Source organism: Polistes canadensis, unplaced genomic scaffold, assembly GCF_001313835.1.
Source record: "Polistes canadensis isolate GaletaPanama2010 unplaced genomic scaffold, ASM131383v1 scaffold_28, whole genome shotgun sequence".
NCBI lineage: Eukaryota > Metazoa > Arthropoda > Insecta > Hymenoptera > Vespidae > Polistes > Polistes canadensis.
This window is the reverse complement of record NW_014569575.1, coordinates 197397-222923: the sequence shown is the minus strand read 5'-3', so window position 1 is coordinate 222923 and position 25527 is coordinate 197397. Positions and strand designations below refer to the sequence as shown.

Sequence of the window (25527 nt, the reverse complement as noted above, 5' to 3'; positions counted from 1 at the left end):
TGTTATATACGTATAGTAAATACAAAGTAGAATAAAGATAAAAGATAAAAGTGGTCAAGTAAAAAAGTAATACCATAAGATGTATTACGAAGTTTCTGCTTTTGTTTGATATTATTTAATTTTTTAAATGCAAAATGTTAATAATAGGTTCATCGATTAGATCAAATATCTGTTGAGGCATTCGAGTAAATGTTAAAAAAAAGCCTCACAGCAACGTTTAGGGCATGAAGAAAGAAGAGGCTAAATGCCGAAGAGGCCCCCACAAATTTGTGGTATCAAGTGGGCAACTACTAGACTATTGAGTTATTTTCAAAGGTTCAACAGCAAGTTCGAACTTTTCGAGAATAGCTCTCTAGTGATATTTTATATTTTATTATATTACTTTTTTGCTCGTCATTAATTTGTAGTTGTAATTGGAGATGATGGACCATTCCATCTCCTTGGGACACCAAATTCGTGTCTATATCGTATAAAAGATGCATATGTAATAACAAAAATGGAACTGGGTAGATAAAAAGGGAATTTGGGAGCTTTTATGTATTTCTGTATTTTTTTGTTGTATCTCGACATCTTTTCTGATATCTCTCTCTCACAAAGTTTAAAATAAATAATATTTATTTACACATTATTCTCGTTTCAAAAAGCCATGTATAAAAACTAACTCGTATACTCGTAGCGCGCGCGCCTTCTGGTGTCAGTTATGTAACTAAAGTATCAAAGACTGATTGACAAGTCTACGAAAAATAAGAAAACTCGTGGATGCAATCAACATCTTTAAATATGTTGACATCTTTTCGTGCACTTCGTACAATTTTAGTATGTAATTATATATAAAAATATTCTTTATTTTTTTCTAATTATTAGACTTCTTTTTCATATAACCTAACTCCACCTTATGTAACCTTTAAATCATATGAAAATAATTGTTTTTATTTGACACTTATTATTCAATTTGCCTATAGGCTCCTACAAGGAGCAGAGGAATTCAAACATCTTCTAGTCATGCATCTGAACAACTATTCAATGTATGTTATAACATTCTTACTAAATTCTTGACAATTTAATTTCAAATGTAACGTCAACTCTAAATTTCAGCATAGGGATACAGAGTACAATAATCCCAGTACACCCTTCGAATTTAATGAAGCAAATAAAAAACGTATCGAGGCTCTTCTAAAAATTTATCCAGAAGGTCACAAACGTGGTGCGATGATACCTCTATTAGATTTAGCTCAAAGACAGCATGGTTGGCTACCACTCTCCGCTATGCATAAAGTTGCTGAGATTCTTAATGTACCGCGTATGCGTGTTTATGAAGTTGCTACCTTTTATACAATGTTTAACAGAAACCCAATGGGAAAATATCATATTCAAATCTGTACGTGTACTCCGTGTTGGTTGAGGGATTCAGATTCTATAGTAACTGCTGTAACCGAGGCTGCGCGTTGTAAACTTGGTACTACTTCTGAAGATAAATTATTTACTGTATCAGAAGTTGAATGTTTAGGAGCATGTGCCAATGCACCGATGTTCCAAGTTAATGACGATTATTATGTAAGCAATTATGAATTTTGTTCCCATAGGTAAACTGTGATTAATTAAACTTAACTGCATTATTTGATTTAACTTATCCTTGATAGGAAGACTTGACTCCTGAAAGTGCTGCAAAAATAATAAATGCATTAAGAAAAGGTGAAAGACCGCCACCCGGTCCACAAAATTCACCTAGATTTGCTGCAGATCCAGCTGGTGGATTAACGTCTTTAAAGTCTTCACCTCCTGGACCAGGATTTGGGGTCAGGTCAGATCTATAAAATAAATGTTAATACAAATTTAGCATATGATGTATGTAAATTATTTAGTGATGTTCAAAAACTTAATAAATAAAGTTTCTGATAATAGAAGAGCAGCTATTTATTTATTATACTAATTTTGTATAAAACTAAATATTAACAAAGAAAAAATAAACACTTTTTTATATTAAAAATTATAGAATTCTAATCGACTATAAAAAACAAAAACAGAACAAAACTTTTTATTTGAACAATTTTCGAACAATATATGATAGGAATATGTTTGCTGTTCTTAACCAAGTAAACTTGGAATATCTCGTTCTTTTGTTTTCTAAGTAAAATCGTGTCGAGGTTCGAAGATTTACAATTAATATATCTACAAAATAATCTTCTCTTATTATTAAACATTGAAATAAAATGAATGAACCAATTCCAACAAAAGAAAAATCAAAAAAAATTGGGGCAATAAATAAAGAAACAATACATCGTATTTGTTCTGGACAGGTAAGGTTAAACCATTAAAAAAATAAATGTTGATTAATATTGTTATTCTCGCATACTTTTAGCTTAAAGCTATGTAATTTTATAGGTAGTAATCGATCTCTCAATTGCTGTAAAAGAATTAGTTGAAAACAGTTTAGACAGTGGAGCTACAATTGTTGATGTTAAATTGACAGATCATGGAACAACGTGTATAACTGTCTCTGATAATGGAAGCGGAGTAGAAGAACAAGATTTTGAAGGATTAGGTCAGTGATTATAAATAAAAATGTATAATATAACAATTGATAATTTAAAAAAAATATTATTTACTTTAATTTCATTTCAAAGTTAATTTCTTTATGAATAAAATGCGTAGTAGCAAAGAAATATATTAAATAAAAACTTTAATATTTTTGTATTGCAAAACAGGTTTAAAACATCATACATCTAAACTTTGTGAGTTTTCTGACTTAACAGAAGTAAGTACATTTGGATTTCGTGGCGAAGCTCTAAGTTCATTATGTGCATTAAGTGACCTGAGTATTGTAACCAGGCATTCGACAAGCGAACATGGATTTAAATTAGAATTCGATAAGAATGGTTTACTAAAAAAGAAAGAAATATGTGCTAGAGAAAAAGGAACATCAGTTCATGTAAGAAATATATTTAAGAATCTACCAGTTAGAGCGAAAGAATTTCATAAAAATATAAAAAAGGAATATGCACGTACTGTTCAAATATTATACAGTTACTGTTTAATTTCTGTTAATGCAAAAATAACATGTACGAACACAATATCAGGAAAATCGTCTAATCTAATAGTAAGCACAACAAATGCAGATAGTATTCTTAAAAATATTATTGCCGTGTTTGGTAACAAATCTATTGATAATTTGGTCCAAATTGAATTACAACCACCCAATGAAGCAACACTGGAAGAATACAATCTACCAAATAATTCCAAGATAGACTTTGATTGGGAATGTTACGTTAGCAATAATAGTCATACCTGTGGTCGTTCCACTTCTGATAGACAATTTTTTTATGTTAACGGACGTCCGTGCGATCTTACTAAAATAAGTAAACTAATTAATCATATATATCATAAATTTAACAATAAACAATATCCTTTTGTATTTTTGAATTTAAAATTGAGTCAAGAATGTGCTGATATCAATGTAACACCAGACAAAAGAACTATTTTGTTCACACAAGAAAAAATAATTTTAGCATGTATCAAATTTAATCTGACCAAAAAATGGGAATTCCTCCAAGGAAATTTTACCGTTAAAACGTTGACAGAAATGAATGTTGGATTTAAAAGAATAGCTTCTACTAATAATGATCCACCGGCAAAACGAATGCAAGTTTTTTATAGATCGCAAAATACTGAAAAACAATATGAAAAAGAAACACACGTAAAAACAAATAATAATTTAAAAGAAGACAACGAAGTCGTAGAAGAATTGTTAAACGTTGAAATACCTATTGACATACAAAAAGTAAAAAAAATATTTTATGAAAAAAAGAATACTTCTAAAAATAATGTTACTAAAAAAAGGATATTGAAATACAAAGCACAAATAGAAGCTACTCAGAATAGCGAAGCTGAGAAAGAACTGAAAAGAGAACTTACCAAAGATTCGTTTACAAAGGTTATTACGATATTGGTTAAGCAGTTTAATTGTTTCTATTAATTTAATATATACATTATAAGATTTTTTACATTACAGATGAAAGTTATTGGACAATTCAATTTTGGTTTTATTATAGTTCTATTGGAAAATGATCTTTTCATAATAGATCAGCATGCTACAGACGAAAAATTTCGTTTCGAAAAATTAAGTAATGAAACAAGACTAAAAACACAAAAATTAATTATTCCCAAACCTTTAAATTTTTCTTATTTAAATGAAACAATTCTCATAGAACATCAAAAAATATTCGAAAGTAATGGCTTTGAAATTAAAATTAATACTGAAGGTATATTTATCATTCTGAAAAAAGATATTTTATTTAAAAGATCCAATAATTAATAATAGTTGTTCTGTTTCAGAACAAATCGGTAAACGTGTTGAATTAATTGGAATGCCAGTTAGTTTTGGCTGGCAATTTGGACAAGGAGATATAGAAGAATTAATTTTTTTAATTAAAGAAGGATTAGAAAATAAAGTTTTTTTTGAAATCCCTCGTCCAAGTCGAGTTCAGCAAATGTTAGCATCAAGGGCATGTCGTAGCGCAGTTATGATTGGTACTGCGTTAAATAATACAGAAATGATGAAATTGGTAATACAAATGAGTCAAATGAAAAATCCTTGGAATTGTCCACATGGTAGACCTACAATACGACATCTATTTTCATTGTCTTTAATGAATAGATAACATTGAGCAATTGATTATCCTAAAAGCTTTAAAAACCAAATTGAAAAATAAATTTGTTTACATTCTCAAATATGTTGCATATATTATTGTCATAATCCTTACGACAATGCATTATAAAAGTGACAAAATTCCTTTAAAATTAATTAAAAAGGATAGGGATAATTACAAAAATTAATATCTTCTGAATATTTTCGTAGTATATAATTAAAATTATAAATTAATTAAACGCTAATCGTACGAAATATATTGTATCCAGAATGTGCTGTTGATATTATAGTACCAGGACACTGTGGATGCCAGTGTAATTCTTTGATATCTGTTTGACCTTGATGGATAAAAAGTAATTGTGGAGGTATATCTGTTATTTCATTATCTTTGAATTCTTCTGAATGATCTATTTCTATTGATAGATCCCATTGAGCAATTTGATCATCTGCACCACCTGAAGCAAACACAGTCGCTTCTTGAGGATGCCACTCTACTGTTGTTACAGGTGCGGTATGTTGTTTAAAAGTTGCAACAGGAGTTGATCCATTTGGACTAAATTCTCTCATGTCCCATATACAAAGTAATCCATCGTCCCCTCCAGATACAAGAAATTGATTTTCTCGACGATTCCAAGAGATGACATTAATATCTGCAGTGTGTGTTCCTGAGACTGATAACATACACGCAGATTGTGGGCTGACCCTTGTATCCCATATTTTGATACTATAAAGTAGAAAGAAAATCTTTATCATTTGCAAAAATGTATTAATGTTTTAAACTGACGTGTATTATTAACAACAAACCTTTTATCAACCGAACATGAAGCTAAAACATTTCTTTCATTAGGAGACCACTGAACATCTTCTACGCTATATGGTGCATGTGAATTATAAGGCCTTTGATCGACTTGCCAAGTTGCACTACTACTATTTCCACTGATGTGCCATATATGTATATTACCTTTGCAATCACCAGAAGCTAATGTGCCTTTTTCTGTAGGGCACCAATCAACAGCATATCCTTCACTAAGATGTCCATAGAAAGTAAATAATGATTTTATACCACCAGATTGTTCACATTTCTTACGATATGTCAGAAGTGAAGCAGTATTATTAACTGCTTGTAATTGTTCATTTAAATTCCAAAGGTTTACTCGACCTAATTCACTCCAACTTGCTGCTAACGTTGTATTTTCAATTCGTGTACACCTGAGAGTATTATAATTACATTTTATACGAAAGTTTCAATGATAATATGTTAATAATAATTATGTATATCATACATTAAACGTATAAACAATATATATTTATATTTACACATTTACCTTACTCTATTAACACATCCTTGATGTTTAATTGGAGCAACTGTCATAACAGGAAGCTTGTCATTGTTTTCATCTTCGGAATCACTAGATTCGTCTTCTGAATCTGCATCTTTCATGCCATGTAAATTAGACATTTTCATGACAAGAAGATTATTGACATGTGCTTTATCAGCTTGAGTACCAGCAACAAGATACATGCTAAGGGGATAGGTTTCTCTGTCACTACCTAGCTCATCTAAAATTACATCAAAACTAAGACATGGTGCACCAGATTGTGCATGATGCAACATGCGATACGTAGATTTATCAACAACAAGTTCCTCCTCTGGACCTAAAGGTTGCCCAGGTAAATACACTTTTGATTCTATGTTACTGCCATTCTGATATCCATTTTCATTTTCTACAATTTTGTCATCTTCTGAATCCTCATTACTATCGTCCATGCTTTCATCTTCAGCATCATTCATTATTTCGTGATCCATTTCTTCTGACATATCTTTATGGAAATATTGAAAAAGAAGAATAACTAATCTTGACACTAATTTTATCAATTTATGAACAGATAATCAAAATAAAATATAGAATTCTGGAAGCGTTGTAAAAAAATAAATTAACCAAAAAAAATGGTAATAAAATATATATATATATAATATTGAATTAATATTAAAGTTGTATATATTACTTATAAGTAAATACAATAACGCTAAGAATTATTAAATGTTTACCTTCAATAAATTTCAAATTTGTTTACGCTATTCAATCGCACATGTGCGCACGTGTTTTGTGGAAGATTCCAAACTGCGTGTTGCAATATGAACTAGTTTTAATACCTATATTTTGTATATAGTAGAGCACATCAACAAAATATATTAATAATATAAAAATTGTCCAAAAATTGTTTACGTCAACGTATAAAATATTTGTTATTATTTTTAATTTTATTTATGCAATACCTATTTATATTTATCTAAGCTTATACACGACACGTGCATACTAAGGGTGTGAACTAACACTATTCTCATGTTGCACTTTTAGTTTATATTCTGCCCACAAGAGTCACTAAAGTCGTATATACTTACCGAAAAAAAAAATGGTGAATATTTTTTAATATTTTATATCGTATATCACATGTATTTTGGTACATTAAATATATATGTATATATTTGTGTGTCTTTATATAGTACATAATAAATGATAAGGAAATAATAAATGAACTTTCTACATGAAAATGATCTACTAAATAAACTTGGAACTCAAAAATCTTTAGAATATTTTTATTAGAAAATTTTTATCAACAATAGGAAATCAAATTAGTGAAACTGCTCCTTTATGGACCAGTTTATTAACGCAATCTATATGAATAAACATAATAATAATAATAATGACAGTAAGTATAATATTATTTTATGTATAAAATACAATGATAATAATTGTAATCCCTTTAGGAGGAGAGGTAAAGTAGCAGCAAATAGATCAAATTTCAATGACACTTGCTTTCGCAAATGAATGGTGTGTGATATTAACTGTGTTTATTAAAATGGATATTGTTGCTAGAAATATTTATCACTTGAATAGTTGGTGAGACGGTGGAATATTAGGATTATGCCGTGGATTAGTATTGTGGAGGCTATGTAGATACGAGCGCTGGACGGGCTTGTGCTTTGCCAGTTGCAGCAGAGCCTCTGATATAGAAAACCATTTCCGTTTCCGACCGATAGCACGTGAATCTTCCCATTCTGGCAGCTCTTCGGTTACCCGCATAACCCATACCTGTGTTCTATGTTTGTGTTCCACATTCTAAAATTGAAAAAATAAATATATCTCATAGCTGTATGCATTAATTAGAAATATCATGAAAAATTTTGAGAAATTAAATTTTTCTAGAAAGTTGCATCATGTAAAATTTGATCCAGAAAAATCTCAAAAGCTAAATATTAATTATAAACCTCAAATATGCCAAGACAACGACCCAATTGTCCTAGAACACCAGCCTCCTCTCTGACTTCCCTAAGTGCAGTAACCGCTGGTTCCTCTTCCGGCTCTACACCTCCACCAGGTACTATCCAACTATCAGGCCTTCTACTGGATGTGACCAGTAGAACCTACAAAATGTTATTTACAGAATGATTCCTTTAATGAAGGAAGATTCAAAAAGAAATGTAATCTTCTAATAAAATAAATCTAAATTGTAAAATATAGTATATGTGAAATTAATGAAGAATATACAGACTGCCATCTGTTGGATTACCTCATCCTCGAGATCATTCTTGACGCAGATGCATGCAGCTCTGCGCCTATAACCCTCCGAATCGTAGATACGGATTGAATTTGGCTTCTCCTTCACCATGTTCAGCCGTAAATATCAATAAATCATTCCATACATTTATAAATATTTGTCAGACATCCAAATCCGCCAGCCTATGCACCCGCATTACCCTAACGATATTTGGAACCAACATGTTATTGACATAGAATTCACTCGCGAGATTTGTCTTGCTTCTCACATAACCAATTTCATAACTGTGTATTCCCTGATGTGGAAGATTTTTTCAAGTTGCCGGACACGAGACTAGTCTTCTTCAATACTGCCGTTACTTTCTTCCAAACGCCTTTTATAACCTCAAAACTCTTCAAAGCTCTGCTTAATCGAGTATCCTCTCTACTAATACTTTACGGCAGTTATCCAACGTCTCTAAAATTACAAACGTTCCTAAAGTAATCCACGATGTTCCCTACTTCTTCTTTGACTATTTCAACCAATCCTGTAATACTTCTTAGAGACATTTTCATTTCTATGTGATATGTACTGTAAAATACATAAATAAATAAAAAATAAATAAATAAATGTAAGTTTTGAAATATACAATTAGCTTAATGGTCATATGATACGATAATAATTATTTTTTAAGAATCATCTATTTCATCTATTTTTTTTTGGTTTCTCTTTCGTTACGTAAAATATATCGCTTATATATCGAAATCTTTTAGGTCGTATATTACAAAATCAGAGTTTTATCAATAATTTTCTTTTCTCATTTCGTGTATTTTACATAAATTAGAAATAATCGAATCAGTAACATTGATTATAAAATTAAAATTACAAATTATTATACTTTACATACTTAAAACGTAGTTACGCTGTTGTTTTTAGGATAGATTACTTACCTGAATTTTAGATATTTTATCGAATAATGTCTTGTATCGTAAAAATATTTGCTGCGTTATATCTATTAATATATTATTTGGAATTCATAATTGCACTCAATAATTGATATAATACATATCCACATTTCATTTTATTTTGACTACTTTTCTCTACGCATTTTCAAATTGTCATCGTTTTATTACAGTTATTACTTTATGCAATACATGTCCGATCCCAATATTTCGTGAGTTTTTGTATGTTACTGGAAAATTGACAGACCTGCATCTTTGCATTACAAAAACTATCACGGTGTTACGTTTATCCTTATCATATATAAAAGGGATTAATTATAAGGTAGTTGATTTACAATTAATATTATCATATGTACACGTTTTAGTAACACGGAGAATGCCAATTCTCTAAGAACATAAAAGAGATTATCACATTAGCATAAATTTCAATAGAGAAGGTTAAATCAGAACCTTTATTGTTACTACAGCATCAACAATATTGCGACAAGTCCTCTGCTTGAAATTCTTATACATCCTGGCTCCCCTTTTATGAAAGTATCAAAAATATCCTTTCTAGCATTCATCTCCCAACAAATAACAGAAACGATACATCGTCGTGATAGTAAAATCATTAAAAATATAACTAAATTATCTAAGGTAGAGCTCACCTGCATGGGGCAGGTCCTTTGACTATGATTCGTCCTGTATCTCCCCTTTCCAAAGAAAAAATAATCATCAGTAATGATAAAAACTCTTTTGCTTAATGTTAAATCGACTTCAAGTTGTAAAACTAAGTAAAATTTATAAATATAGTACAATTGATAATAAGCGATAGAGTAATAATAGATTAATTATAGATACGTATAGTTAATAGCATTGTATCGTTGAAACTTATGGCGATTTGTTTTTTAAGTCCTCTCCTTAGTAATAATAGAGTCGAGAATTTAATCAAACGTCCGTTCTGAAGTTTAATTTCAGTGTATCTTGTTCCATTGAACAATCACCGCATGCACCAACCACCATTGCGGACTAGCAGCCACCTTGACTAGCTTTTTTCAAATTTCTGTCGTTATCTCCCTTCCTATTCCCATTGACATAAGTGTCCTCTGGGCCAGACTCTTAATCCACTGTAATCTTCAAAGTGCAAATCAATCTCCAGGGTGTTCAGGGCAGCTACGATTCACTTGAAACCATTTATCAATGCAACTGAAAATATAATTACAATGTAAATATTATAACTTTCGATTTATCTAATAAATTATATACGATAACAAAAGTATATTTGAAATAAAGTATTAAATAAATACATACTTTTTATGATATATACAGAGACAGGGCAAGCGGGCAATAACATCACCAGGCTGTAATTCCTCTAGACAAATAACACATTCACCTTTTTCATCTGCTAATACGTCCTCTGTAATAAAAAATGAAAAAGATTAAAAGCTATTTGGACATTTGTTTTCTTATTATATAATAGCCATGACTCACCATTATAACTGAGACGTGGCTTGGTCAGGCACATTACCAGGTGACACTCTATATCATCCGGTAGGATAAACTTAGAGCATACAGGACACTTTAGACCTTAAACATAAGTATAGTTACTGAGAATGTGTGCATTGATAAAACAACAAAGATTACCTAGAAAAAACTATACCATAAAAAACTCTTCTCACACGATGTACAGGCACTACTTCAGCCTCAGACTCATTCAAGCACGAGCTCACTATAATTCCCATAATAATCCCAACATAACATTAACCGACCCATCCCATGTCGAGATTTCCCATTCCTATCAATCCTTTTCTTATGTCATTTTCAATTAACATTATTTAAAATTTACACTGCGTAAGCCAAACCATCATCGATTGTGTATGGTTACCGGGCCAACCGACCCGGCAACACGTCTAGCGACCTCTTTTAAAAACGCAACGAACGCCGCATATTTATCTAATTTTTTACCAAAAAAATTATTTTCTAAAAAGTCTTTCACATCTTATCGACGGAGCAATAAACATTGAATAGGATACATCTAATATGGAAAATAAAAATACACAAAAACGTGCTCTTAATTGGTTATTTTTATCATCATCGATTATTTATTGAATTTTCATTAATTATATTTTTAATATCAGTCTACAAATATTTAATATGGTTTATATTCAAATCTTAACTGAATAGTTATCTCATATATGCACTTAGGTGTTACAGAAATATTTAATTTGACTAAATGGCGTAGTTCTATGACGCCATTTGTCAACAAAATTTTTAGATAATTTACACTTGTGTTTCTTTATACACAAGTAGAAGAATTTAAATGTATTTCGGTATTTATTATTATGCGTTTGTAAAAAAAAAAAAAAAAGAAAGAAATCTATAAAATAAAATATTCTTGTCGGAGAAATTCTACCGTGACGGATTGTAAGATTCTCATGAATTATATTAGAACACATAGTGGATTGCTAGAAGTAATAATCTCTGACTGATTTCTCAACGAATCTTTTTTTAGACTTCTAGATAATTCTCTGACTAATAAATACGTTCTTTTTATTCATGTCATGTGAAGCTTTATCATTAGCGAATTATGAACTAAATAGAGAACAATCTATTATCGTTCCTAAGAGACTATAAATTCTATCTGATTAAAAAAAGAGGACACAGAAATGCTATGCGATATAAAATTAAGACCATCGGAAAAATTCCTCATTCGCAAGAAAATACTCCCAAATCTTTCGTCAAGTGATTATTGAAAAATTTATAGAAAACATTCGAAAAGCATGAACAAAACATTTAATGAATCGATAAAGAAATTGCGTTTACTTAAGTGTATTAAGAAATCAATAAGATCGATAATTCTATTATCGTAAGAAGAATTCTAGGGGCCATTTTCCCAATGTTTTTACCATAAAATATGCATGATGAATAATCAAAGAATTTTGGTAGATTATTTTAGAACACGTGGCAAAGCGCTACACACGCGCCAAAACAAACGCCCCCTGTCCTACCCGCGATCGTAAGCGGCAAAACTAAGTATGTGAAATTTCGCGGATACAACATAACCTCCTTATCAGTTGATCAAAATTACATTAGATTTTTGATTAGGTTAATCATTATAAATGAAAATATCAAAAAACGCTATACTTGGAATAATTTGGACTCTGTTTTAATGATGAACATATGAATGATAATTTTACGTCAAAAAATGAAGAGAGTAAATGAAAAGATCAAAAAATAAATTTATTTTATGTAAAGAATATTATACGATGCCCTTGAAGATAGCAATTTTAGGAACCAAACGATCAGTAATCGTTATATAACGTTTGCTTGCATAGCCTTGTACAAAGCAAAACAAACTATATAGATTGATAGTAGTAAATGTGTATAAATATAATATTCTACGTGATAAAGAATACATCGAACTTAATTGCATGGAAATAATTAGTTACTAGACCATGTTTACATAGGTAAAAGGGATATAAATGATATGAATGCTCTATACACTGGGACAACCTACCGTTAAGGGACCACATGTGGGAAGGCAAGCTGTGAGCGGCATATACCCTACCGCTATCTTCGTCTGCATCATCATTTTCAAGCTGTGGTAATCCAAGAGCCTGGGCTACTCCAACACCAACAGTAGAAGCAAGAGCACCTTGTTCTCCTGAAGAAAGATCCGGAACAGAACTAAGAGAACGTGCACGTTGTCTATTATCTCCTGATACTCGAGAAGTCTGCGACTGATTTCCTTGTTGATGTTGATGCTGCAACATGCCAACACCTCCAGGCAAGGAACGAAGCACAGAAAAACCTTGCATCGTAGTTTCATTGGTCCCAGTAGATGATTGACTGTTGCCTCCTGCAGATTGTGCTACGGTACTTGCCCTGACACCCATTTCAATTACTATTAAAGTCACGTATTCCTTCAGAATCCTTCAATTTTAATCCAAATAGTCTTATTTCTTTGTTAAAACAGTATCTGTTATTTCGTTTCGTGGTTCTGGCAGTGTTACATGCACTGTTACAGTTTCCACGAACAATTTCCGTCTTCTGATTTTGCACCGCTGGCAACACACACTTAAGATGTTAAATAATTCCACCGGCAAGATTACAATACTATGTGATTTAATTTAGGCCGGAATTTTAAAGGCGTTCGCCACGACAAGCAAGTCATTTCGCCCAAGAACATAGCGGCTCATCGCGCAAAACATCCCCCGACATCTTGCGAGAAAACTTCCTAAAAGTCAAAGCGGTCAGCTTATGCAGATATTCCAGTTCTGTCACATGCGTTTCCATCTTGGTTTACGAACGACTTTTGAGTTAGTTCAATATTTTGACTAACACAGATTAGTTTAGAAAAATTCTATTTCAATTTTTGTGGAACATTCATTCGTTAGAATCAGGTAGGATCATAATAATACTTTGGAAGTTATCCTTTCGGATTGGCTATTACGTATTTGTCCAATTTAGAGCTCGAAAATTGGATCCAGAGAAAAAGAAATAGTGAAAAGAAACTATACTCATTGTATGACATAAAATCCTACTCGGTATTCTTTTCTATAATTTATATACTACAAAGCTTTAACTGCTTTGTAATGATTAACTACAAAAATAAACTATTTACACTTTTCATAAGTATAATATAATATTTATAATTCGCATAAACGCATATATGTTCATATTGTCAGATGTGTTCTGCGCGTGCGCGCATATAAATATACATATATAACATGCATGTATTATTCGCGTATATAAGATGTATGAATGTAAGTATGTTTGTATGGATATATACATATATATATATTTTTATAAATACAATATATATACAGATGTTGTCAATATAAAAATATCTAAAGAGATAGATAATCTTCATACAGGCATAATGAGTTTCAAAATGTTAAAAATGGCACATATTTGGTAAATTAATTAATAATTTTGACATAGATTATGGATATCAGCCTTTGGGTCTGGGCTCAAAGAGCTCCAAGCAGTGTCAATGCATTTCTGCAATTTTAGTTTACTTTTGGTCTGATCATTAGCATTGCATATTTTATCAATTTCATAGTGTTCGTATACTAATCCATCTATCCATTGATCTAAATCAGGACCAATTTTATTCTCTGTACCTTTTTCATAAGGATGTTGCTCGTGGAGTATTATCGATTTTACAAAATTTGACCACTTTTTGTTTATTTCATCTGTATTATGATAAGTATTATCGGGCATACTGTTTATTTCCTTAGCTTTTTCTTTCTCAATTTGTCGATTTTTCCAATAGGACAGTGGTGTTACTAAAAAATTTATTTTTGCTACTACCAATGAGTCAACCACCAATAATACATGCCAAGTACCTATTACCAAATGATCACTAAGTTGTGGTCTGACATGTCCCACCTGAAAATAAAAAAGAAACACGATTAGAAACATTAAAAATACTCAAACTATAATTTAAAACAATTGAAATATATTATTACCAATGCTACACCATCTTCAATATGGATATTGTTAACATCTGCCACTTGTCCATATGGATCGATCCAAAATACAGAAAAATTTTGTGGAGTAATAATCGAATCATCAAATTCATATAATAAAATTGGATTTGAATAAGGGCCTATACTACCCATCATATTTCTAAATGTTTGCTCTTTTTGATCATATTCGGTATTAACAAAAAGATTATGAATTTTCCCTAACCACAATCTATTAGTGGAAACATTATGCCGTAAATATATCAAAGCTTCAATCTTTTGTGTATATTTATTTTGCAATATCGATTTCTCCCAAAATTCTATATCACCTTCAGCAAGAATTAAAATGCCAGTAAAACGATTTTCTCGAAAATATGCCGTCGTTTCTATAACGTGTACATTCTTGAAATTGACATTAAGCTTTTGGAAAGAAAGTCTTGCTAAAGAGTGTGATATTGTTAATAAAGCATCATCTGTTGGAGGACTCAAATCTGCTTTGTGATAAAGACTTTGCCAATAAGCATCATAACTATTAGCTCTTACAGTCATGTTTGCTTTTTCGGGATATAACCATTCTTCTACTCTATCTATTATTCTTTGATCTATGATGGGTTCAAATTTTCGTGCAAAGAACAAATTGCGATCAGCAGTATTACGTATTCTACTGAAATCTTCAAGTTTAAAATCATTCGGACTACAGCCACACCAATCGACTACAGCTTTATACTGACATTTACAACCCAATTTTCTTTTCCAGTTAGTCACGTGAAGATTATTGTCTACATAACTATCACAAAATCTTGAGTTACGTAATACGGTATGAAAAAAAGATTCGGCAGGTAATAATGTATACTGAAATACTTTTAAAAGATTAGCTACTAAAGAATCCGGATTTGGATTAGAAATATATTCTACAAATTCTCGACTTAAAGCTACCCAATCGCTACCTCCATCAATTTGAATACCTGAAAAATGAATACAACGTGTCCTTCTTAAATGCACTTTTTGATATTCAAACTCGAATAAGTGAACAATAAATATACCATTTGGCAACTTTCGATCTCCGACTCTCCACATTCGTGCTTCGCATTCAATGAAAGTTTTATCCAATCCTTGTTTGGTAATAAAGCGTTGTACTTCTCTTCCATGTGATTTAACAAAATTCATACCTTTGTTCCAACTAAGAAATTCTGTTAATCGAGCATTAGTTTTAACAGGATAATCCGATTCTGATAGATTTACAAGAAAATCCCAATATAGTGGATGCGCAAGTATTTGTTGTGCAGATTTTAGAAAAGTTGTTAGAAGACTTGCACCACCCCAAATAGTTGCGTGTCTCATACCTTCTCCTCTTGCTACTTTGATATTGTTAGCCTTACATGATTTTTCTATTTTCAACATTTCACGATATAAATAATCTTGTCTCTGAAAATATATCATATGTTATTCTGAACAAAATAATTTAAATCATTGTCAAATTTATGTGAAAAATATTCTTACAGCGTCAACGTGAATATAAAATAAGTGAGATGGATGATATAAAATACTGATGAGTCGTTTAATTTGCCGACTAGCTCTACCATTCACAGTTAACAAATAAGCTATACGTGCTGGCTTCTCATGCCCTGTTTTTGAACTTGAATTTCTTGCTTCTTGGGATTTAAATTCTGCAACATATTTATAAATATATCTAATGAAATCTAATTTAATCTTAAATTGTGTGTGTATAACTCTCATGCATATTTTAATAGAATGTAAGTGACTATTACGATCGTAATAAATTTAACTCGATGAATTTAAACAAATTGAGCAGATAACAAATCATATAATATATATTCTAATTAAATGCCTTCACCTTTACAAACAAAATGAATCCAAAATAAACGATTATAGCTTCTGTGCATTCAATACATATATATTTATATGTTTCTTACTTTGGATACCAGTCCAGAAAACATTAATAGTTAAATAGCCTCCACATAATTGTTTTGGATTACCAGAACATTTCATATTACAACTAGAGTCTGGTAAATGTTTTATTTGAGGTGGTTCTTCCATTCCACAAAAACATTCTACGCTATAAAGTCATCCATCAAAAATTAGTATAGATATCTGAATAATGTATAGATATACGCGGTTGGGTTGAAAAGTTTTGAGCCTACTTTTTTCGGTTAAACTCACTTTTATTTAAAAAAAAATAAATTTGGTTGTTGTATTGAAATTAAAAACTTTTCAATCCACCCTTGCATAATTAAAAGACAATAATCTTTAATACTAACGAGTATTCGGTACCAGCATATGGATATCCTGATTGAAGACACATAAAAGCACAATGCTCTGGAGAATTGTTCCCTTTGAAAATATGATAATAATCAGAAAGTACTCTCAAGGTTTTATCATCTTGGAAACAGCCCAAATTTACTGGCTTATTTGAAAAACCTGGAGAATGCGAACACAAGGATTGTATCCTTTCTGGGTATAACAAACCCTGCTGACTAAGGCACGTCACATTGACAATGCGTTGTTTGCACATTTGACTTTGTGCACGTGTCACTGCACTTACAGCTTCTCTGCCAATGACTTCACAAGCGGGTGTAAAATTTAATGATTTGCGATCTAGTATTATCCTGGCAGTACGATTACGATGATATTGAGAAGATTTATTAGCATGTTTGTCAGGCGGAAGTTTCAACTGACGTGAACCTTTTGGCAAGCCTTCACTTTCCTCTGATTGTAGTACATCTTCCTATTAATAAATGATACAAAAACAATCCTTCTTAAGTACATAAAATTGTCAACACAATGTGAACAGAATATGTGTTCAGATATTTGTATCGTTGTAATATTTTTTTAAATAGACAGATATCTAAACTCATTATTGAAAAATTGAAAGGTTAGATTCTACTTACTCCGTCGGATGATGATTTTCCAAGCTTACGACTATCTAAACCAAAAAACGAGTGAGCTAAATAAAATTGCACGCAAAGGACAGTTATACCGAATACAAACAATATTCGATATTTGCGAAAACAACTTGAGGAACGTCCAACCGTATAACTTCTGGCTACCGCCATCTTTTTCATTCTTATATAGCTTGTTAAATCCTTGGAGTACAAACTTTGTACGAGATGCACTAGTATAAAACAATAAATTGATAGTCGAGTATTATTCGTAAATGGAACGTAACTAATTTCTACTTAACTGCCGCCTGACGTTTGCATCAAGCAAATAATTTCGAATTAATAAAGTAAAGCTTTGAAAATACATAATCATAGATAGTCATGCATTATGGACATTGCATCTGATACAGTCAATAGAAATTAGTTTGAGAACCCTAGTAGTTCATGGCACTATAAACTTGTGTTTAGAATTGAGGTTAGACTATAATCGAAATGATACAAAACGTATAATAATAAACATTGAATATTATTGCGTGTGTTCTCAAAGTTTAAATGGCTAGTAACATATATAAAAAAATGGCTAATTTACCGTTATTAAATAAAACGAGAGGAGATGACATTCTTGAATGTTTCCTTTATCCTAAATTTTGTTATTCATCTAACACTGATAACATAACTGAAGCACAGCTTAATGAAGAAATAACTAAATATTATGAAGAAATTGCACTTTACACAACTGATTACATTTGGCATAGAGATGCCTTAGTATTCCGTCCAAGAACCAAACAAGCAATGATGTTAGAAAGAATTCTTGACAATTCAATGGTTATAGAAGGTAAACTATACTTCTTTTTGTTATTATTACTTTTTGTATTTTCTCTTTTTATATGTTACATTAATTTTTATATTTCTCTTAGATTATCAAACCGTTGCTCACATTTATGCAACCTTACGTTTTGACGAAGACATAGGAGATGAATGGTTTACAGTATTTCTTATATATAAACTGACTAAAGTGTTTGATGGATTAATTGCTAGATTAGTTGACTCAGATGGTGAATTTCTTTTAATTGAAGCTGCAAATGTATTACCTTTATGGGCTAATCCAGAAACTTGTCAAGATCGTGTTTTTATACATAATGGATTACTTCACATTATCAGAGAAAAAGGAAAGTCATTTGTAAATTTGTTGAATAACATTAATCGTATTCCACAAAATTCTAAAGTATCAGATAAAGTACAGAGTATATTAAACAAACGTGTAGATATTTATCCAAAAGAAATATGCAAAAGGAAACATAAGGCAAGAGCATTTTTACCAGAAAAAGCTGCATCTATTCTGCGACAAGAACCAGGGCTCATTGGACCAATAATTAGAACAATTTGTCATTCTGATCCACTTGAACGTAAAGTAAATGAAGATATTTTATCCTAATTAATAATGATCGTATAAAAAATATCATATTAAGCATATTGTTTAATATTAATATTATTTCAGGTTTGTCGTGCGATGAGATATTTTCCACCTGAGCAACGTACCATGGTCAATGTGAAAATGACTAAATGTTTATATGCGTTAGCAACGCATAGTCGGTATACCGGTGATCCAAGAACAGGTTGGAACTTACCTCCTGCAAGTAGTTCAAAATACAATGCTTATGTCCTTGGTGTTAAAATAGCATGTGGTCTAGAGATGCTAGTAGCGTCTGCTAATGAGGAACGTAGAAAAAGAGCAAAAAATACAACAGGAATAGATAACGAAGAGATGTCAATATCGAATGAACGTTCTTTTAATGCATTTTTATCTCGATTGGAAGCTAACGGATACTTCAAAGACTTGTTGGAAGGCAGTAAAGAACGTGAAAAACTTTTAATTATAGCAAAAGATTATTTTTTAAAACACTTTAATTTAGATAACACTTTGCCACACGATGATAAAACAGATGCAGAAAAAGTTCTAGAAGCATGGGAAAATATACAAACAAATGATGTTGAGATGTATGATGGTAATTACCACAAAGATTATGTATTAGTAGGATAAAAGTAATAAGAGTGTGCTTTCGAACACATTGCGAATGCATGTGACTATCAGCTCATAGTGAATTATTAAGTAAAAGTTCTTTATATTTTATTTTGACATCTTTATTAGGTTAAATTTACTAAATTTTGTAGCTACATATATTATACACTTTTATACACTTCTTTAATTTTATATTTAAAAAAAGATTATGCATGCATATTGTAGTAAGGAGTATGTATGGAATAATAATACAAGCCTTGTACCATAATCTCTTATATAGAATTTATGAATAAATTTTATTGTTTATTTTACAGCCCAAGATGAAGGTGCATTAAGTCCTGCGGACAGTGATAGTTGGTTGAATATAGATCCAGCACAATTAGAAGTGCTTTTGAACCAACAATGGGGAAGTAGTAAAGACAAAAAACATGAACTTGAACCATTGAGTCTTAGAGAAAAAGTACAAGCTTTTATCAATCAGAATAGTGACATTGATGGCGTACAATTAGTAGAGTATGTTTTTTTATTTTAATTCGAATATCATTTTCGCAAAAAAATTGAGTGTTATTATGACTTGTTTTTATTTAAAGGGATCAGTCAGCAGAAGATAATGCAAAACATGATGCAGATGACAATGGAAGAATCGAATTTGATGCAGACGTGTTTGACAGTACCTTACGCGATATTTTAGATTTAGTTGTGCCAGGTGGCGAAGGAGAATTTGAAGGAAGCTCAGAAGGTTCATTAGGTGGTGACGATGAAGACAAAGGCGGCGAAATGGATAAATATATGAGATTGTTAGATTCGCAATTGCAAGCAGAATTAGTAAAAGAGGAAGAACATATTGATAATAAACGCACTGACATAGTAGAAACAAATTTAATGGAAAGTATTCAAGGAGAATCGGGTGGTTCTGGACCAACTGGAAACATAATTGGTGGTCCCATTCGACGGCTTATGCATTTACAATTACAATCACCTACAAAAGTACCTCCTGATTTGCAAAGTTAATAACTTTTCATTTAAAGTTATAAAAGAAAGTCATAATAAGTCAAATTCATCTTTGCATGTAAATATTGATGTAGATCTTACTGTTTGATGCACATAAATATTTGATACTATCACAATATTTACTATGCCAAAGCAATATTATGATAACAAACAGACAGGTGTGCTCAGTTAGAAAATCTCAATCTATCTGTACGATATCAAATTGACGTCACTACGGACAAAATTAAATTAATCATCTTATTATTTTCGTTTACATTTTTATATTTTCATATTTCATATTATACTTCATATAATTTTTTTTATACAACCTCAATCGCTACAATTATGCAATTATTTCATGCACTTACATCTATACTTATAACTTTTGTGAATTTATATTTATTATACAAATGACTGGGAATTTCAATGTCTATTTTGGCGTCAATATGAACATTGCTTTTTATACTCTTGTGAACACACCTTATTTTATGCTACAATAACATGTGCTTGTGCTGTGAATGAAAAAGTATAATAAAATAAAAAACCCCTCGTTGCCATCGAATATTAAGAAAAGCAATTTCAAAGTAAATCGTATACATGTTTAATCTTTTACGGATGACGTTTAAAGTTTATAGGCTGTTTGTCCATTATAAACATTCATGATTAATTCAAATAATATATAAAAATAAACGCATGCACACTTGATCCATATAAAAGATTATAAATAATAATTAATGTTTGTAATTCATAAAATGAGCTGTCCACTAGGTAAATTATAAAAACTATGAATTGTTACTTCTACAATTTATTTGATGGACCATGGAAGTGCAAGAAGTTAATTGTTTAATTTGCACATTCCATATCATAATAAATCATATATCATATACAACTACATACAAATAAATAACACACATAAATACATTTCTTTAGTACTTATCAAATTTGGCACAAAAATATTTGTATCTTTTTGTTATATATTTAATCATTTGGCTATAAAAAATCCATTTTCACTTTTGTAAATAATCAGTAGTAATAATGATATCATTGTTATACAGATATCTGCATATTTTAGTTTTTACTAATCATACAGGTCTTTAAATGATATAAAAATATAGATCTGTAAAAATACTTAATAAAGAATTCCTATCTTACTTTATAAAAATTTTTCATATTTTTGTTAAATACAAATTTATTTATTAGATTACATCATATTTGTTCTTTAAGGTAATTATTGTTTATTTATTTATTCTTTTTTTTTTTAATAGTTAGCAACCACTGGGTCCTGGAATAGCTGTGATATCTTCTATTGTTTTACTTTTTTTTTTCTCTGTATTAACATTTTCTTCAGGTGTTACAATCATTCTGTAAAAGTAATAAGCAATGTTAATTTATTTAGTAGTTTTTTCAAAAGATAAAAGATTTTTGTATAACTATAATATCATTTAAAAAAAAAATATTCGAATAATAAAAGCAAACATACAAGTCATATTTTACCTTGATTTTATTACTTGTTTATTGGCAATTCTAGGATCTATTAATTTTTCTTTTACAGATGGTGCTAAAGATGATGATCCAGAATAATATATAATAGCACATGGTACAAGATTTTCATCTATTAATCGTACTTCTGACCTTAAAATGTGTTTTGGTGGAGCAGTATCTGTTAAATTATAAAGTAAAATGATATACCTTCGATTAACATATTTCTAATTTAAAAATATGTCACGATTAAATAATGCATCTTAACTTACAAATAGTAAAGTCACAAGTTGGATCTTCTAAATAATTTTTAATAAAGTCCTTAATTGCTTGCACCGTTTCAACAGGTTTAAACCAACCTTGGAGAACCAATTGATTTGGAAACTGAACACGAATCACTACCCTGCGATATTTATTCAATTGTGCCAATATACGTTTATCTTGCTCAAGTTTACGTTGAGCTTCAATTAAAAGTGGTGCTTCTTCTAACTCTTCTCTCTTTCGTTTAGCATCTCGTAAGAGTATCTTGGCATCTTCGACCGTTAAATTGAAAAAACTATCTGGTAATTCATTTTTAGGAAATGCTTGTACTTCAGCTTGATTGAATACTAACGCATTTCGTTCTCCCAACTATAATGTAACAATTATACTCATTAAATATGTAAATTATTATTTGTAGTATTATGAAAGCAATATCTTACAAACTCTATATTAATCTCTTCCTCTGTATCTGAATGCAAATTTGCATTGGGTTCATCTTTTACATCATTGTGATTTAATAGCTCTTTACGATATGTACTTGTATTTATAGCATTATCCCTGTCTTTATTATCTGACCCTTTATCTTTATCCATCGTTGTAATATTTCCTATATAAATCGAATCTTGTGATCTCATTTTATTTCTTTCTTCTTTTAACAACGTAATAGGATCTAAAGCTTTCCCTTCCTTAGATGCAGAAGAAATCTTTTGTTTATCATATTTGATATAAACATCATTTTCATCATTACCATCCAAGTTTTTTGAAGACTTTGGTAAAAAAGTTTGAGATACATGTGCTTGTGTTTGTAATTGTTCCAAATCACGATGCATCATTCGTAACATTGCTTTACCACTAGTAAGGCCCAATGATTTCAAAGTTGTTTCTTCTAAAGCTTCACCATGCACCTAGGAACAAAATCTATTTGTATATGATTCAAACATCGGTATTAAATCTTGTAAGATGGATTACCTTACGATGCATATATATTATTACTGCAGTTTTGCGGTCTTCGTTAGGACAAATGGTCATTAAAACGTGTGCCAAAGTGACATCTGGTAAGAAATCATCCATTAATCGTTCACCATTCTCAAATAGAATGCCTACTGTAACTTTTGATGCACTACGTGGTTTTTTACAAGGTACCATTTCCACCCGTGCATTATTAGATAAACCAGTGAAACGCAATATGGAATTTACATCTAATATCTTATTGAAGTGTCTGGAAAATAAAGTGTGCATTAAAAATAATAAGAAAATGAACTAATATAAATTTTGTACATGGTAACTCACTTAATATCATAATCGTTTGCATCATATCCATGTTTTTTACAAACTTCTTCCAGCACCTATAAATTAATATAAATTTGTTGGTTAAAATCTAATATAAATTTAAATTCACTTTGAGAAGAAATTTAATGAAACATTTCAATAAATATAATTGAATTTACTATTTACCTGAAGAATAGTTGTATTTGGAGTAACTTCCACATTTTGTCGACGACCGTTGGGCGTAAGAACAATGATACTTTTATTTACCGCCATAATAGATTAAAATCTCAAGTGGTCATACAACGAACCACAAAGCAAACAGCTGACTCAGAACTTTTTCTATTTTTTAATATATGAGACTCTCTCTTTCTTTTCTTCTCTCTTTCTCTCTCTCTTTCTTTCTCTCTCTCTCTCTCTCTCTCTCTTTCTCTCTCTCTCTCTATAGATATGTATATACAATATGTATATATATGTACTGTCTATTTGTCACTCGTATAATTGATAGAATTAGTGTTCCCGTTTGGCATTCGTACTAATATATTTAGCCTTGTGAACATGCTTTGTTCATTCCTCGCAGCGTGACATTGTTTTCAAATAAAAAGATAGGAAGTTGAAAAGAAGAATATATAAGTTCGGCAATGGTACTTTTAGTTAATTGGCAGGAAAAGTATCAAATGCGATGAAGTGGCGACCCTGCTCCTTCGATTCTACTCGCATTGCGTCACGAGAGTTTACGTTCTCTTCTGGCATAAACAAACCTATGAAAACAAAATGTCTGCGAATCGCGATATGTTTATTAACAGATGTTTGTATTCGACCTGACGTATTTTATATCGCTGTACAAATGACTTGTAAGATGCCAGAGAATTTGTGGCGTAATGGCCGTGTCCTTTAACCGGTACCTTATCTTGCCGGAAATCGAGAAAAGTGAACTCGAGGTTGACTCGGGAAATAAGCGGGCTTATACGAATGAAAATTCAACGAGAAATTCGGTTGGTAGCCCGACAGCCCCCGTGACTTCTGTAACAGTCCCACTTTGCGTTTTGGGTGAGGTTCAATTACGTTTTCTCTGTCCTGACGATTTAGAAGAAGTTCGTGCACTTTGTCAAGATTGGTTTCCCATAGGTGAGACGAATGTTATCTCAATTTACACTTTGATACGTGTATTGGGATATGTTAGAAAAGAATGCGACAGCTCTACTTTTACAGATTATCCAAATTCCTGGTACGAAGACATAACAAGCTCTTCAAGATTTTATGCGTTAGCTGCTGTATATGGCGGAGTAATTATAGGACTTATTGTCGCTGAGATTAAACCATATGCCAAGTTAAATGAAGAAGATCGTGGGATTCTGTGTTCGAGTCTAGGAAAGGACTCTTTAGTTGGATATATACTTAGTTTAGGAGTACGTCGTACATATAGAAGAAACGGTATTGCATCTTTATTATTGGAGCAATTATTGGCACATGTTACCGCTCCAGAACGTTCTTCAGTGAAAGCAGTCTTCTTACATGTCCTCTCTAGCAACGTGCCTGCTATTTTGTTTTATCAAAGGTGCCATTTTCGATTACATAGTTTTTTACCATATTATTATTTCATTCATGGAAAATGTAAAGATGGCTTTACATATGTTCTTTACGTCAATGGTGGACATGCTCCATGGGGTATATGGGATTGGATTAGACATTTAGCCAGGGCAATGGCTAGTCTTGGTCCATGTAGGGTACCTAGATGGATTTGGCAACGGCTTTTATGGGCTACCACTATACTTTCTTATCACAGATGATACATCTTATGAGGCTGTGATATATAATGGTATTCAATTACAGTTAAATTCATATAAAATCATATTTTATATATATATATATATATAATATGATTTTATATAATTCATATTTATATATATACATAAAACTCTAAATGCAAATGAATTTAATATACGAAGAAAAAAGTAATGGTACGTCTTAATCTTATATAAGCTGTTTGCATATGATTTTGTTGATTAGATTT

At 30.9% G+C, this 25527-nt stretch overlaps 9 protein-coding genes across 12 annotated transcripts; 4 read left to right on the top strand and 5 right to left on the bottom strand.

The window, feature by feature from the left end:
• Positions 1 to 676: 676 nt before the first annotated feature.
• On the top strand, positions 677 to 1906 carry LOC106783963 (NADH dehydrogenase [ubiquinone] flavoprotein 2, mitochondrial). The gene is made up of 4 exons (XM_014742988.1): positions 677 to 816; positions 963 to 1025; positions 1096 to 1554; positions 1641 to 1906. The coding sequence occupies exons 1-4, from the start codon at positions 760 to 762 to the stop codon at positions 1812 to 1814; spliced, it is 753 nt and encodes a 250-aa protein (XP_014598474.1). The 5' UTR covers positions 677 to 759; the 3' UTR covers positions 1815 to 1906.
• A 144-nt stretch (positions 1907 to 2050) lies between these two features.
• On the top strand, positions 2051 to 4750 carry LOC106784025 (mismatch repair endonuclease PMS2-like). The gene is made up of 5 exons (XM_014743111.1): positions 2051 to 2297; positions 2383 to 2542; positions 2706 to 3931; positions 4010 to 4259; positions 4333 to 4750. The coding sequence occupies exons 1-5, from the start codon at positions 2211 to 2213 to the stop codon at positions 4656 to 4658; spliced, it is 2049 nt and encodes a 682-aa protein (XP_014598597.1). The 5' UTR covers positions 2051 to 2210; the 3' UTR covers positions 4659 to 4750.
• Positions 4625 to 6997, bottom strand: LOC106784026 (glutamate-rich WD repeat-containing protein 1). Of its 2 annotated transcripts, XM_014743113.1 has the most exons (5): positions 6924 to 6982; positions 6696 to 6800; positions 5971 to 6466; positions 5450 to 5854; positions 4880 to 5369 (listed from the first exon to the last, which is right to left on the bottom strand). In XM_014743113.1, the coding sequence occupies exons 3-5, from the start codon at positions 6462 to 6464 to the stop codon at positions 4880 to 4882; spliced, it is 1389 nt and encodes a 462-aa protein (XP_014598599.1). In that variant the 5' UTR covers positions 6465 to 6466; positions 6696 to 6800; positions 6924 to 6982. The 2 variants fall into 2 exon arrangements, with proteins under 2 accessions (XP_014598598.1, XP_014598599.1); XM_014743112.1 differs by having other exon boundaries at positions 4625 to 5369; positions 6696 to 6997.
• A 480-nt stretch (positions 6998 to 7477) lies between these two features.
• On the bottom strand, positions 7478 to 8664 carry LOC106784030 (diphosphoinositol polyphosphate phosphohydrolase 1). Its single transcript, XM_014743119.1, has 3 exons — positions 8219 to 8664; positions 7917 to 8072; positions 7478 to 7767 (listed from the first exon to the last, which is right to left on the bottom strand). The coding sequence occupies exons 1-3, from the start codon at positions 8315 to 8317 to the stop codon at positions 7534 to 7536; spliced, it is 489 nt and encodes a 162-aa protein (XP_014598605.1). The 5' UTR covers positions 8318 to 8664; the 3' UTR covers positions 7478 to 7533.
• A 577-nt stretch (positions 8665 to 9241) lies between these two features.
• LOC106784003 (E3 ubiquitin-protein ligase znrf1) lies at positions 9242 to 13536 on the bottom strand. Its single transcript, XM_014743077.1, has 4 exons — positions 12644 to 13536; positions 10618 to 10713; positions 10438 to 10543; positions 9242 to 10332 (listed from the first exon to the last, which is right to left on the bottom strand). Exons 1-4 carry the CDS (start codon positions 13020 to 13022, stop codon positions 10275 to 10277), a joined length of 639 nt encoding a protein of 212 aa, XP_014598563.1. The 5' UTR covers positions 13023 to 13536; the 3' UTR covers positions 9242 to 10274.
• Positions 13537 to 13760: 224 nt separating this feature from the next.
• Positions 13761 to 17772, bottom strand: LOC106783999 (xylosyltransferase oxt). The gene is made up of 7 exons (XM_014743070.1): positions 17507 to 17772; positions 16877 to 17343; positions 16532 to 16674; positions 16098 to 16264; positions 15641 to 16022; positions 14601 to 15562; positions 13761 to 14520 (listed from the first exon to the last, which is right to left on the bottom strand). Exons 1-7 carry the CDS (start codon positions 17678 to 17680, stop codon positions 14053 to 14055), a joined length of 2763 nt encoding a protein of 920 aa, XP_014598556.1. The 5' UTR covers positions 17681 to 17772; the 3' UTR covers positions 13761 to 14052.
• Positions 17773 to 17896: 124 nt separating this feature from the next.
• On the top strand, positions 17897 to 22261 carry LOC106784000 (protein ecdysoneless). Its single transcript, XM_014743071.1, has 6 exons — positions 17897 to 18332; positions 18415 to 18908; positions 18996 to 19503; positions 19832 to 20030; positions 20108 to 20523; positions 22060 to 22261. The coding sequence occupies exons 1-6, from the start codon at positions 18050 to 18052 to the stop codon at positions 22086 to 22088; spliced, it is 1929 nt and encodes a 642-aa protein (XP_014598557.1). The 5' UTR covers positions 17897 to 18049; the 3' UTR covers positions 22089 to 22261.
• Positions 21685 to 23922, bottom strand: LOC106784001 (tether containing UBX domain for GLUT4). Of its 2 annotated transcripts, XM_014743072.1 has the most exons (7): positions 23703 to 23922; positions 23538 to 23593; positions 23217 to 23466; positions 22688 to 23152; positions 22259 to 22616; positions 22002 to 22167; positions 21685 to 21869 (listed from the first exon to the last, which is right to left on the bottom strand). In XM_014743072.1, the coding sequence occupies exons 1-7, from the start codon at positions 23787 to 23789 to the stop codon at positions 21773 to 21775; spliced, it is 1479 nt and encodes a 492-aa protein (XP_014598558.1). In that variant the 5' UTR covers positions 23790 to 23922; the 3' UTR covers positions 21685 to 21772. The 2 variants fall into 2 exon arrangements, with proteins under 2 accessions (XP_014598558.1, XP_014598559.1); XM_014743073.1 differs by lacking the exon at positions 21685 to 21869 and having other exon boundaries at positions 21998 to 22167.
• Positions 23919 to 25373, top strand: LOC106784002 (N-alpha-acetyltransferase 60). 2 transcript variants are annotated; one of them, XM_014743075.1, is made up of 3 exons: positions 23919 to 24641; positions 24726 to 25071; positions 25201 to 25373. In XM_014743075.1, the coding sequence occupies exons 1-3, from the start codon at positions 24395 to 24397 to the stop codon at positions 25301 to 25303; spliced, it is 696 nt and encodes a 231-aa protein (XP_014598561.1). In that variant the 5' UTR covers positions 23919 to 24394; the 3' UTR covers positions 25304 to 25373. The 2 variants fall into 2 exon arrangements, with proteins under 2 accessions (XP_014598561.1, XP_014598560.1); XM_014743074.1 differs by having other exon boundaries at positions 24726 to 25373.
• Positions 25374 to 25527: the final 154 nt, after the last annotated feature.

Coding starts and splice junctions, on each gene's coding strand:
- LOC106783963 (XM_014742988.1), top strand. CDS start 760: ATGCAATCAACATCTTTAAATATGTTGACATCTTTTCGTGCACTTCGT. Junction 817..962: donor GTGCACTTCGTACAATTTTA/GTATGTAATTAT, acceptor ATTTGCCTATAG/GCTCCTACAAGGAGCAGAGG. Junction 1,555..1,640: donor AAGTTAATGACGATTATTAT/GTAAGCAATTAT, acceptor TATCCTTGATAG/GAAGACTTGACTCCTGAAAG.
- LOC106784025 (XM_014743111.1), top strand. CDS start 2,211: ATGAATGAACCAATTCCAACAAAAGAAAAATCAAAAAAAATTGGGGCA. Junction 3,932..4,009: donor CCAAAGATTCGTTTACAAAG/GTTATTACGATA, acceptor TTTACATTACAG/ATGAAAGTTATTGGACAATT. Junction 4,260..4,332: donor AATTAAAATTAATACTGAAG/GTATATTTATCA, acceptor GTTCTGTTTCAG/AACAAATCGGTAAACGTGTT.
- LOC106784026 (XM_014743112.1), bottom strand. CDS start 6,464: ATGTCAGAAGAAATGGATCACGAAATAATGAATGATGCTGAAGATGAA. Junction 5,855..5,970: donor GGATGTGTTAATAGAGTAAG/GTAAATGTGTAA, acceptor TAATACTCTCAG/GTGTACACGAATTGAAAATA. Junction 5,370..5,449: donor TCATGTTCGGTTGATAAAAG/GTTTGTTGTTAA, acceptor TCTACTTTATAG/TATCAAAATATGGGATACAA.
- LOC106784030 (XM_014743119.1), bottom strand. CDS start 8,317: ATGGTGAAGGAGAAGCCAAATTCAATCCGTATCTACGATTCGGAGGGT. Junction 8,073..8,218: donor AGAATGATCTCGAGGATGAG/GTAATCCAACAG, acceptor AACATTTTGTAG/GTTCTACTGGTCACATCCAG. Junction 7,768..7,916: donor GTTGTCTTGGCATATTTGAG/GTTTATAATTAA, acceptor TTTCAATTTTAG/AATGTGGAACACAAACATAG.
- LOC106784003 (XM_014743077.1), bottom strand. CDS start 13,022: ATGGGTGTCAGGGCAAGTACCGTAGCACAATCTGCAGGAGGCAACAGT. Junction 10,714..12,643: donor CCACATGTGGTCCCTTAACG/GTAGGTTGTCCC, acceptor CTTATGTTTAAG/GTCTAAAGTGTCCTGTATGC. Junction 10,333..10,437: donor CTCTGTATATATCATAAAAA/GTATGTATTTAT, acceptor TTATATTTTCAG/TTGCATTGATAAATGGTTTC.
- LOC106783999 (XM_014743070.1), bottom strand. CDS start 17,680: ATGAAAAAGATGGCGGTAGCCAGAAGTTATACGGTTGGACGTTCCTCA. Junction 16,023..16,097: donor TTTATATTCACGTTGACGCT/GTAAGAATATTT, acceptor ATATATTTTCAG/AGACAAGATTATTTATATCG. Junction 15,563..15,640: donor AGATCGAAAGTTGCCAAATG/GTATATTTATTG, acceptor TTCATTTTTCAG/GTATTCAAATTGATGGAGGT.
- LOC106784000 (XM_014743071.1), top strand. CDS start 18,050: ATGGCTAGTAACATATATAAAAAAATGGCTAATTTACCGTTATTAAAT. Junction 18,909..18,995: donor CTGATCCACTTGAACGTAAA/GTAAATGAAGAT, acceptor ATATTATTTCAG/GTTTGTCGTGCGATGAGATA. Junction 20,524..22,059: donor AGTACCTCCTGATTTGCAAA/GTTAATAACTTT, acceptor TTTCTTTTACAG/ATGGTGCTAAAGATGATGAT.
- LOC106784001 (XM_014743072.1), bottom strand. CDS start 23,789: ATGGCGGTAAATAAAAGTATCATTGTTCTTACGCCCAACGGTCGTCGA. Junction 23,594..23,702: donor CAAATACAACTATTCTTCAG/GTAAATAGTAAA, acceptor ATTAATTTATAG/GTGCTGGAAGAAGTTTGTAA. Junction 22,617..22,687: donor AAGAGATTAATATAGAGTTT/GTAAGATATTGC, acceptor GTTACATTATAG/TTGGGAGAACGAAATGCGTT.
- LOC106784002 (XM_014743074.1), top strand. CDS start 24,395: ATGGCCGTGTCCTTTAACCGGTACCTTATCTTGCCGGAAATCGAGAAA. Junction 24,642..24,725: donor TCAAGATTGGTTTCCCATAG/GTGAGACGAATG, acceptor CTACTTTTACAG/ATTATCCAAATTCCTGGTAC.